Source organism: Pongo pygmaeus, chromosome 5 (genome assembly GCF_028885625.2).
Source record: "Pongo pygmaeus isolate AG05252 chromosome 5, NHGRI_mPonPyg2-v2.0_pri, whole genome shotgun sequence".
NCBI lineage: Eukaryota > Metazoa > Chordata > Mammalia > Primates > Hominidae > Pongo > Pongo pygmaeus.
In genome coordinates this window covers 47,396,734-47,408,834 of record NC_072378.2, presented here as the reverse complement: position 1 = coordinate 47,408,834, position 12,101 = coordinate 47,396,734, and the positions used below count along the sequence as shown (strand labels likewise).

At 39.7% G+C, this 12,101-nt stretch overlaps 1 protein-coding gene across 2 annotated transcripts in view; it reads left to right on the top strand.

The window, feature by feature from the left end:
- Nucleotides 1–12,101, top strand: part of ADGRF1 (adhesion G protein-coupled receptor F1) — a 51,109-nt gene that overhangs the window by 19,716 nt on the left and 19,292 nt on the right. The window contains exons 6-8 of one of the 2 annotated variants that reach the window (XM_054493148.2): nucleotides 1,010–1,110; nucleotides 2,278–2,336; nucleotides 6,268–6,419. In XM_054493148.2, coding sequence (XP_054349123.1) covers nucleotides 1,010–1,110; nucleotides 2,278–2,336; nucleotides 6,268–6,419 — 312 coding nt within the window. Of the gene's footprint in view, nucleotides 1–1,009; nucleotides 1,111–2,277; nucleotides 2,337–2,572; nucleotides 3,184–6,267; nucleotides 6,420–12,101 lie in introns of those variants that run through there. The other variant, XM_054493149.1, reaches the window with a different exon arrangement.

The following is a 12,101-nucleotide window of genomic DNA, read 5'->3' as shown; positions in this document are numbered from 1 at the left end:
GCTAAGGCAGGCTGATTGCTTGAGCTCAGGAGGAGTTCCAGACCAGCTTGGGCAACATGGCAAAAATGCATCTCTACAAAAAATACAAAAATTAGCTGGGTGTGGTGGTGTGTGCCTGTAGTACCAGCTACTTGCGGGGCTGAGGGAAGAGGATTGCTTGAACCCAGGAGACTGAGGCTGCAGTGAGCCAAAATCGTGCCACTGCACAGTAGCCTGGGTGACAAAAGTGAGACCCTGACTAAAAAAAAAAAAAAGAAAAGAAAAGAAAATAAAATAAAGAAAGGAAAGAAAAAGATGGTCCATGTCTAATCCATCTTTGAAAGATACAAAGCTGGATCACACAAGGATGACACTTATAAGGAGCTTCCCACAGTACCATGGAGATGTGCATAGATGAGATGTACACAAATCAATGTTTAGGAATATGTAAGAAGATGGGAGGGAGATAGGGATAAAGTACTGTAGGAATTTAGAGGCGAGAAAGACTCTGCATCTGAGGATTAGAGAAGACCTTCTGGAAGAGATGATATTTGACTAGGTCCTGAATGAAGGATAAATAGGATTTGTCCACACAGAGAATTGTCCCATTGCAGAGAAGTACTGGCAATGGGTAAGTAAGGAATGTGTTGGAGTTAGCAAGTAGTGTTGCTGCTACGGTCATCGTTTAATTTTTAATAGGGACAATGCTTAAGCTTATTGCCTAGATGAAGATACATTTCAGAGTTCAGTGAATGCCTTCTTTAGTGACACTTGAGAGGCCACGCATTTACCTGCTTTTAAGGTTGCCTTGATTACCAGCACTTCCCTATTACTATTCCAAATCTGCAATTGAAAACTCTGGTTTTATGTATGCATCCTGTGTTATTTTAGGTGAACATTTCTTATGAAAAAAATTTGAAATATCACTGTTGAATAGATGATACCGAATTGTACTTCTAGAATTGTATGCTACTAATAAAATCAAGTTAGAAATTTATTATGTCTATAAACTTATTTTTATTTCCTACAGAGATTTGGGGCACTTTCAAAATTAATGAAAGGTTTACAAATGACCTTTTGAATTCATCTTCTGCTATATACTCCAAATATGCAAATGGAATTGAAATTCAAGTAAGTACTGTCTACTTATTACATAAGGAATTGTTTGCTACACTCAAGTTCAAACGTTTTTAATTCAGCATGTATATTTAATACTTATTCTTAATTATTCATTTTCAGTGAGCTATTACAGAACAGTTATTTTCTCTGCCCACAGTTGAAATTCCCTGAGCATCTTCTTTCTAGGAAAGTTTAGCAGCTGACTTCTTTGCACTTCTCTTGTGTTCAGTTTTGCTCACTTATTTTAGCAATATACTAAGGCTTCTTGATTATTTTCTATTTTTAGTTTTTATAAAAAATTTTTATGGGTCAGGCGCGGTGGCTCACGCCTGTAATCCCAGTACTTTGGGAGGCTGAGGCAGGCAGATCACTTGAGGTCAGGAGTTCGAGACCAGCCTGGCCAGCATGGTGAAACCGAATCTCTACTAAAAAATACAAAAATTAGCAGGGCATAGTGACATACACCTGTAATCCCAGATACTCAGGTGATGAGGCACGAGAATTGCTTGAACCCGGGAGGTGGAGTTTGTAGTTAGCTGAGATCGTGCCACTGCACGCCAGCCTGGGCGACAGAGTGAGACTCCACATCAAAAAACAAAAAAAAATCATGATCTAAGCTCAATTGTCAGCATTTGGGATTTGTTCTGTAAAGAAAACTCTGTTGTTAGAGGCTGAAGAGAGTTACTGAGCAAAATTCTCAACTTTATAATAAAGTCACATAAAAACTAGATCAGTGTCCCTCTGTCTAGAATGCTGGCTCAGGTGTAGCTCTAACTGAAGACCTGAGCAAATACTTAATAGATGGATTCAGTCTAAGTACCTGTAAAAATTAATGGCTTGTTTTTGATAAGGAAAAAATGGATTTTGGGTAAATTTATTCTATGATCTGGCATCAAATTCATCTCCTATTCTAAGCAGTTGGTTATTCACAATTTATTAGCAATCTCAAAGATACATTTTATACGTGTATATGTATGGATATGTGTGTGTGTATGTATACATTCACAACTGTTATTTTAACTGTATTTGTATGACATGCAATTACTTCCCACTGTATCTCTTTTCTTTGCTCCTTTGCTACTGTTGATTTATTTATTGTCTGCATCAATTTTTTGCTCAAATGTCTTTCTGAAGTATGGGAAGAAGAATTAACACATTGCTCTTTGTTCTCTTTCTAAGCTTAAAAAAGCATACGAAAGAATTGAAGGTTTTGAGTCGGTTCAGGTCACCCAATTTCGGTAAGTAACACAATGGTCTTAGAAGGGCATCCCCAGAATTGGGCGCCAGTTCTGCAAAAGGCAGAGCGCTGTTTTTAGGTGACCCTGACAGAAAACAGGACAGAATTCATCTTTATAGTAGGATTTTTACTAAGTGAACAAGGATCTGTGATGCTTTAAAAAGTCTGAAGAGTAAAGCCTAGATTCTCACTTAAATGAGTTTAGGACCTTAAATTTTTTTTTTTTTTTTTTGACAGAGTGTCACTCTTGTCACCCAGCTTGGAGTGCAATGGCACAATCTAGGCTCACTGCAACCCTGCAACCTCTGCCTACCGGGTTCAAGAGATTCTCTTGCCTCAGCCTCCCAAATAGCTGGAATTACAGGCACCTGCCACCACATCCAGCTAACTTTTTTTGTATTTTTAGTAGAGACAGGGTTTCACCATGTTGGCCACACTGGTCTCGAACTCCTGACCGCAGGTGATCCGCCTGCCTCGGCCCCCAGAGTGCTGGGATTACAGGCATGAGCCACCACATCTGGCCTAGGACCTTAAATATTGGAAAGCATTCTCAAAACTGTGGGTCAGTGAGTAGAACTACAAACAATAGCAGTAGGGCAGAAACTTGAAAGAAGGCAGGAGACCATGGTAACAGTGCATGGGAAAAAGTGAGGGTTGGGGGTAAGGGCTGCGGGTTGTCGAAGGGTGGATTTTCTCCTTCAGCAACCATAGGAGATATGATGCCTCATAATTTGGAGCCAGAAGTGGGGCTTTGGGTGAGATATCTTTGCACAGATATCATGTATACATCATAGTTCAAAACCCAGTAGTCATTGTTTACAGCAAATAAAGAAATATTTAGTAAATTATCCTTTTGTTTATGCCTTAATTCCAAAAGTTGTTTAGTTAGCCATGTTTACATTAATTACCAACTATTAATAGTCTGTCTGCTTGTTAGAGAAAGTGGCTTAGAGGTCAGAGAACTTGACTTGTGATATTTTTTTCACAGTTAACTTAAAAACACCCATAGGAAATTTTCTCTTTTCTTCTTTTCTTTTCTTTTTTTTTGAGATGGAGTCTCGCTCTGTCGCCTAGGCTGGAGTGCAGTGGCACAATCTCGGCTCACTGCAACCTCCACCTCCTGGGTTCACGCCATCCTCCTTCCTCTGCCTTCCGAGTAGCTGGGACTACAGGCGTGTGCCACCACGCCCGGCTAATTTTTTTGTATTTTTAGTAGAGATGGGGTTTCACTGTGTTAGCCAGGATGGTCTCGATCACCTGACCTCTTGATCCACCTGCCTCGGCTTCCCAAACTGCTGGGATTACAGGTGTGAGCCTCTGCATCCAGCCAACCCATAGGAAATTTTCAATAGTATTTGCTATAAACATATTGTCCTGGGCACTATCCTTTAAGTCATACATGAATAGTTTTCTTTAAAATTCAATACTAGCAAAAACACTGCTTTTTTTTAATATTGAGGTTTATACAGTTGATCATACTTTCAATATTCATATTTTTCTTTTCTGTGATCCTTGTTTTCTATTTATACTTGTAATTTATATTCTATCATGTATATCTTATAAGCTGTCTCCAATAATTTGCAGACCAAATCACTGTAAAAGTAGGCACAAATCTATAAACTACAACTTTTTATTTTGTTTTGTTTCATTTTGTTTTGATATGGGGTCTCACTCTGTTGCCCATGCTGGAGTGGAGTGGTGCGATCTCAGTTCACTGCAGCCTTGACCACCTGGGTTCAAGCAATCCCACCTATGCCTCCCTAGTAGCTAGGATCACAGGCACTTGCCATCATGCTTGTCTAATTGGTTGAGGTCTTGCTATGTTGCTCAGGCTGGTCTTAAACTCCTGGGCTCTAGCGATCTTCCTACCTCGGCCTCCCATAATGCTGGCATTACAGGCATGAGACACAAAGCCCAGCCTAAAGTTTTACTTTTTGCATATATGATTTAAAATAAATCTCTTTTTAAAAAATTATTTTAGAAAATAAAGAAGGGTTTCACCATGTTGACCAGTCTGGTCTCGAACTTCTGGCCTCAAGTTACTCACACACCTCGGCCTCCCAAAGTGCTGGGATTACAAGCACGAGTCACCATGCCCAGATTAAAATAAATCTTAATCTCTCACTGTATTTACTTATCTGTCAAACGGGACAGTTGCACACCTGTGGAACCTGGTTTAACTTCATTAAATCAAATCAATAACAAGCAGGAAAATACTTTGTAATCAATAGAAGGGACATATCAATGCAAAGGTATTGTGACCATCAGTGCACAAAAGGGTGTCTGCACTTATTTATACATCGTGAGCAGAAGTTCAATGTAGTAAGAATTTAAGCTGCAGAACTTCCGATCAATTAGTAATTAATAATTTTTTCACCCAACCATTCTTCTATCTATAAAATGGGAATGATACACTGCTTATCTCATGAGTTATTGCAGGATTGACTTAATGTATGTGATCTCATGTGCTTTCATGTCTTCAAACACATCTGTATGCTGATGGATTCTAAATTTATTACTTGAGCTCGGGCACTCTCCTGAACTCCAGACTCAAATAACCAACTGCCTACTTGACAGTCTCCACTTGGTTTTCCAGCTGGCATGTCAAATGTCACATGTCCAAACTGGGAATCCTCTGACTCTCCCCTTCCTAACCTATAACTTATTTTTCCCACTGTCTTCCCTATTTCCATTACAGCAATGCTGTCCTTCCACTTGCAGAGACCCAATCCTTGGAGCCATCCTGTGCTATAATTTCTTTTATTGAGGTATAATTTGCACACAGTTATGTGCTCAAACTCTGTGTACGACTCTATCAGCTTTGAAAAACGCTTGTGCAAGTCCCTTCCTGTCAAGATGGAACATTCCCATAATCCCGAAAGTTCTCTTGTGTTGCTTTCCAGCCTCTTTCCATGCCATCCCCTCACACCAGAAGCAACCACTTGTATGATTTCTATCATCACAGGTTAGTTTAGTCTATTCCAGAACTTCACATAAGTAGAATAATCCAGTTTTTTTCTTTTTTGCGTGTTCGGCGTCTTTCACTCAGCATAATGTCATTGAGATTCATCCTCATTTTTCTTCCTTTTTGTAGTCCAGTAGTACTCCATGGTAAGAATATACAAAAACTTGATTTTCCGTTCCTTGGAGTTATTATTGACTGATTTCTTTCTTTCACATCCCAAATCTTCTCCATTAGTAAGTTCTATGGCTCTGGTTCCAAATAAAACCTGAATTTGACCACATGCATGGCTACCCAACTAGTTCAAGCCACCACCAGCTCTTTCCTAACTGGGTTCTCTGTACCTTGCTTGCTTCCCTTCCATCTGTTTTCTACACAGCAGCCTTTATGGTCTTAAAAAGATAAATCTTATGATGTCACTACCTTTTAATAAAGAAGAAAACTTTTTAATAAAGAATGAAATCCCAACTCTAATGTCCTATGAGATCTGACTGCTGGTACCACTCCAATATCATCTCCTGCTATTGCTCCCTAGCTGTTGAATTTCAATCATCCTAGTATTTAAGCTTGTCAAACTTACAGGCATTTTCCTGCCTTAGGACCTTTACTTGTGCTGACATTCCACACCAATGTTCTTTGCATAGCTGGCCTTTTCTTCTTTGCATAGCTGGCCTCAGGCCTCAGCTTCAAAGACCCACAGCACAAAAAAGCCTTCCATAACCAGCTTTATTTAATGTGGGGCCCCATAATTATATCTGTATATATACAGATGTATTTATGTATATATATCATATATATATGTATTTTTGGCGTATACTTGTTTTTTTATTTGCCTTGCCTTATCCACTAGAATGTAAGCTCTGTTTGCTTTATTCCTATGGACCTAATGCCATGTACACACAGCGTAGGCCCTGAGTGAATGAATGAATAAGTAGTGAATCTCATTTCTCTTTCCCCATAATCACTGCAGAAATGGAAGCATCGTTGCTTGGTATGAAGTTGTTGGTTCCAGCAGTGCATCTGAACTGCTGTCAGCCATTGAACAGGTGGCCGAGAAGGCTAAGACAGCCCTTCACAAGCTGTTTCCATTAGAAGACAGCTCTTTCAGAGTGTTCGGAAAAGGTAATGCTGGATTCCCATCCTCTGCTTAGGTTAAGAGAGTCCTTGAATTAGTAGTTCATTTGTGTCCTCAGGAAGTAGATTTGAGACATTTGAATAAAGAATTGTTCTCTAACTGCCTTTCAGCACAAATAGGCAGCTGTTTCCCCCAGCACCACGATGAAACTTTTTTTTTTTTTCTAATTCAGGTAATTTTATTTTTTCTTTTTTTCTTTTATTATTATTATTATTGTTATTATCATTATTGTTATACTTTAGGTTTTATGGTACATGTGCGCAATGTGCAGGTAAGTTACATATGTATACATGTGCCATGCTGGTGCGCTGCACCCACTAACTCGTCATCTAGCATTAGGTATATCTCCCAATGCTATCCCTCCCCCCTCCCCCCACCCCACAACAGTCCCCACTGTGTGATGCTCCCCTTCCTGTGTCCATGTGTTCTCATTGTTCAGTTCCCACCTATGAGTGAGAATATGCAGTGTTCGGTTTTTTGTTCTTGCGATAGTTTACTGAGAATGATGATTTCCAATTTCATCCATGTCCCTACAGAGGACATGAACTCATCATTTTTTATGGCTGCATAGTATTCCATGGTATATATGTGCCACATTTTCTTAATCCAGTCTATCATTGTTGGACATTTGGGTTGGTTCCAAGTCTTTGCTATTGTGAATATTGCCGCAATAAACATATGTGTGCATGTGTCTTTATAGCAGCATGATTTATAGTCCTTTGGGTATATACCCAGTAATGGGATGGCTGGGTCGAATGGAATTTCTAGTTCTAGATCCCTGAGGAATCGCCACACTGATTTCCACAAGGGTTGAACTAGTTTACAGTCCCACCAACAGTGTAAAAGTGTTCCTATTTCTCCACATCCTCTCCAACACCTGTTGTTTCCTGACTTTTTAATGATTGCCATTCTAACTGGTGTGAGATGGTATCTCATTGTGGTTTTGATTTGCATTTCTCTGATGGCCAGTGATGGTGAGCATTTTTTCATGTGTTTTTTGGCTGCATAAATGTCTTCTTTTGAGAAGTGTCTGTTCATATCCTTCACCCACTTTTTGATGGGGTTGTTTGTTTTTTTCTTGTAAATTTGTTGGAGTTCATTGTACATTCTGGATATTAGCCCTTTGTCAGATGAGTAGGTTGCGAAAATTTTCTCCCATTTTGTAGGTTGCCTGTTCACTCTGATGGTAGTTTCTTTTGCTGTGCAGAAGCTCTTGAGTTTAATTAGATCCCATTTGTCAATTTTGGCTTTTGTTGCCATTGCTTTTGGTGTTTTAGACATGAAGTCCTTGCCCATGCCTATGTCATGAATGGTAATGCCTAGGTTTTCTTCTAGGGTTTTTATGGTTTTAGGTCTAACGTTTAAGTCTTTAATCCATCTTGAATTGATTTTTGTATAAGGTGTAAGGAAGGGATCCAGTTTCGGCTTTCTCCATATGGCTAGCCAGTTTTCCCAGCACCATTTATTAAATAGGGAATCCTTTCCCCATTTCTTGTTTTTCTCAGGTTTGTCAAAGATCAGATAGTTGTAGATATGTGGCATTATTTCTGACGGCTCTGTTCTGTTCCATTGATCTATATCTCTGTTTTGGTACCAGTACCATGCTGTTTTGGTTACTGTAGCCTTGTAGTATAGTTTGAAGTCAGGTAGCATGATGCCTCCAGCTTTGTTCTTTTGGCTTAGGATTGACTTGGTGATGCGGGCTCTTTTTTGGTTCCATATGAAGTTTAAAGTAGTTTTTTCCAATTCTGTGAAGAAAGTCATTGGTAGCTTGATGGGGATGGCATTGAATCTGTAAATTACCTTGGGAAGGATGGCCATTTTCATGATATTGATTCTTCCTACCCATGAGCATGGAATGTTCTTCCATTTGTTTGTATCCTCTTTTATTTCCTTGAGCAGTGGTTTGTAGTTCTCCTTGAAGAGGTCCTTCACATCCCTTGTAAGTTGGATTCCTAGGTATTTTATTCTCTTTGAAGCAATTGTGAATGGGAGTTCACTCATGATTTGGCTCTCTGTTTGTCTGTTATTGATGTATAAGAATGCTTGTGATTTTTGTACATTGATTTTGTATCCTGAGACTTTGCTGAAGTTGCTTATCAGCTTAAGGAGATTTTGGGCTGAGACAATGGGGTTTTCTAGATATACAATCATGTCATCTGCAAACAGGGACAATTTGACTTCCTCTTTTCCTAATTGAATACCCTTTATTTCCTTCTCCTGCCTAATTGCCCTGGTCAGAACTTCCAACACTATGTTGAATAGAAGTGGTGAGAGAGGGCATCCCTGTCTTGTGCCAGTTTTCAAAGGGAATGCTTCCAGTTTTTGCCCATTCAGTATGATATTGGCTGTGGGTTTGTCATAGATAGCTCTTATGATTTTGAGGTACGTCCCATCAATACCTAATTTATTGAGAGTTTTTAGCATGAAGGATTGTTGAATTTTGTCAAAGGCCTTTTCTGCATCTATTGAGATAATCATGTGGTTTTTGTCTTTGGTTCTGTTTATATGCTGGATTACATTTATTGATTTGCGTATATTGGACCAGCCTTGCATCCCAGGGATGAAGCCCACTTGATCATGGTGGATAAGCTTTTTGATGTGCTGCTGGATTCTGTTTGCCCGTATTTTATTGAGGATTTTTGCATCAATGTTCATCAGGGATATTGGTCTAAAATTCTCTTTTTTAGTTGTGTCTCTGCCAGGCTTTGGTATCAGGATGATGCTGGCCTCATAAAATGAGTTAGGGAGGATTCCCTCTTTTTCTATTGATTGGAATAGTTTCAGAAAGAATGGTACCAGTTCCTCCTTGTACCTCTGGTAGAATTTGGCTGTGAACCCATCTGGTCCTGGACTTTTTTTGGTTGGTAAGCTATTGATTATTGCCACAATTTCAGCTCCTGTTATTGGTCTATTCAGAGATTCAACTTCTTCCTGGTTTAGTCTTGGGAGGGTGTATGTGTTGAGGAATTTATCCATTTCTTCTAGATTTTCTAGTTTATTTGCGTAGAGGTGTTTGTAGTATTCTCTGATGGTAGTTCGTATTTCTGTGGGATCGGTGGTGATATCTCCTTTATCATTTTTTATTGCATCTATTTGATTCTTCTCTCTTTTTTCCTTAATTAATCTTGCTAGCGGTCTATCAATTTTGTTGATCCTTTCAAAAAACCAGCTCCTGGATTCAATAATTTTTGGAAGGGTTTTTTGTGTCTCTATTTCCTTCAGTTCTGCTCTGATTTTAGTTATTTCTTGCCTTCTGCTAGCTTTTGAATGTGTTTGCTCTTGCTTTTCTAGTTCTTTTAATTGTGATGTTAGGGTGTCAATTTTGGATCTTTCCTGCTTTCTTTTGTGGGCATTTAGTGCTATAAATTTCCCTCTACACACTGCTTTGAATGCATCCCAGAGATTCTGGTATGTTGTGTCTTGGTTCTCATTGTTTTCAAAGAACATCTTTATTTCTGCTTTCATTTCATTATGTACCCAGTAGTCACTCAGGAGCAGGTTGTTCAGTTTCCATGTAGTTGAGCGGTTTTGAGTGAGATTCTTAATCCTGAGTTCTAGCTTGATTGCATTGTGATCTGAGAGATAGTTTGTTATAATTTCTGTTCTTTTACATTTATTGAGGAGTGCTTTACTTCCAAGTATGTGGTCAATTTTGGAATAGGTGTGGTGTGGTGCTGAAAAAAATGTATATTCTGTTGATTTGGGGTGGAGAGTTCTGTAGATGTCTATTAGGTCTGCTTGGTGCAGAGCTGAGTTCAATTCCTGGGTATCCTTGTTGACTTTCTGTCTCGTTGATCTGTCTAATGTTGACAGTGGGGTGTTAAAGTCTCCCATTATTTATGTGTGGGAGTCTAAGTCTCTTTGTAGGTCACCCAGGACTTGCTTTATGAATCTGGGTGCTCCTGTATTGGGTGCATATATATTTAGGATAGTTAGCTCTTCTTGTTGAATTAATCCCTTTACCATTATGTAATGGCCTTCTTTGTCTCTTCTGATCTTTGTTGGTTTAAAGTCTATTTTATCAGAGACTAGGATTGCAACCCCTACCTTTTTTTGTTTTCCATTTGCTTGGTAGATCTTCCTCCATCCTTTTATTTTGAGCCTATGTGTGTCTCTGCACGTGAGATGGGTTTCCTGAATACAGCACACTGATGGGTCTTGAGTCTTTATCCAATTTGCCAGTCTGTGTCTTTTAATTGGAGCATTTAGTCCATTTACATTTAAAGTTAATATTGTTATGTGTGAATTTGATCCTGTCATTATGATGTTAGCTGGTTATTTTGCTCGTTAGTTGATGCAGTCTCTTCCTAGTCTTGATGGTCTTTACATTTTGGCGTGATTTTGCATTGGCTGGTACCGGTTGTGCCTTTCCATGTTTAGCGCTTCCTTCAGGAGCTCTTTTAGGGCAGGCCTGGTGGTGACAAAATCTCTCAGCATTTGCTTGTCTGTAAAGTATTTTATTTCTCCTTCACTTATGAAGCTTAGTTTGGCTGGATATGAAATTCTGGGTTGAAAATTCTTTTCTTTAAGAATGTTGAATATTGGCCCCCACTTTCTTCTGGCTTGTAGGGTTTCTGCCGAGAGATCCGCTGTTAGTCTGATGGGCTTCCCTTTGACGGTAACCCGACCTTTCTCTCTGGCTGCCCTTAACATTTTTTCCTTCATTTCAACTTTGGTGAATGTGACAATTATGTGTCTTGGAGTTGCTCTTCTCGAGGAGTATCTTTGTGGCGTTCTCTGTATTTCCTGAATCTGAATGTTGGCCTGCCTTGCTAGATTGGGGAAGTTCTCCTGGATAATATCCTGCAGAGTGTTTTCCAACTTGGTTCCATTCTCCCCGTCACTTTCAGGTACACCAATCAGACGTAGATTTGGTCTTTTCACATAGTCCCACATTTCTTGGAGGCTTTGCTCGTTTCTTTTTATTCTTTTTTCTCTAAACTTCCCTTCTCGCTTCATTTCATTCATTTCATCTTCCAGGGCTGATACCTTTTCTTCCATTTGATCACATCGGCTCCTGAGGCTTCTGCGTTCTTCATGTAGTTCTTGAGCCTTGGTTTTCAGCTCCATCAGCTCCTTTAAGCACTTCTCTGTATTAGTTATTCTAGTTATACATTCTTCTAAATTTTTTTCAAAGTTTTCAACTTCTTTGCCTTTGGTTTTAATATCCTCCCGTAGCTCGGAGTAATTTGATCATCTGAAGCCTTCTTCTCTCAGCTTGACAAGTCATTCTCCATCCAGCTTTGTTCCGTTGCTGGTGAGGAACTGCGTTCCTTTGGAGGAGGAGAGGTACTCTGCTTTTTAGAGTTTCCAGTTTTTCTGCTCTGTTTTTTCCCTATCTTTGTGGTTTTATCTACTTTTGGTCTTTGATGATGGTGATGTACAGATGGGTTTTTGGTGTGGATGTCCTTTCTGTTAGTTTTCCTTCTAACAGACAGGACCCTCAGCTGCAGGTCTGTTGGAGTACATGGCCGGCCGTGTGAGGTGTCAGTCTGCCCCTGCTGGGGGGTGCCTCCCAGTTAGGCTGCTCAGGGGTCGGGGTCAGGGACCCACTTGAGGAGGCAGTCTGCCTGTTCCCAGATCTCCAGCTGCGTGCTGGGAGAACCACTGCTCTCCTCAAAGCTGTCAGACAGGGACATTTAAGTCTGCAGAGGTTACTGCTGTCT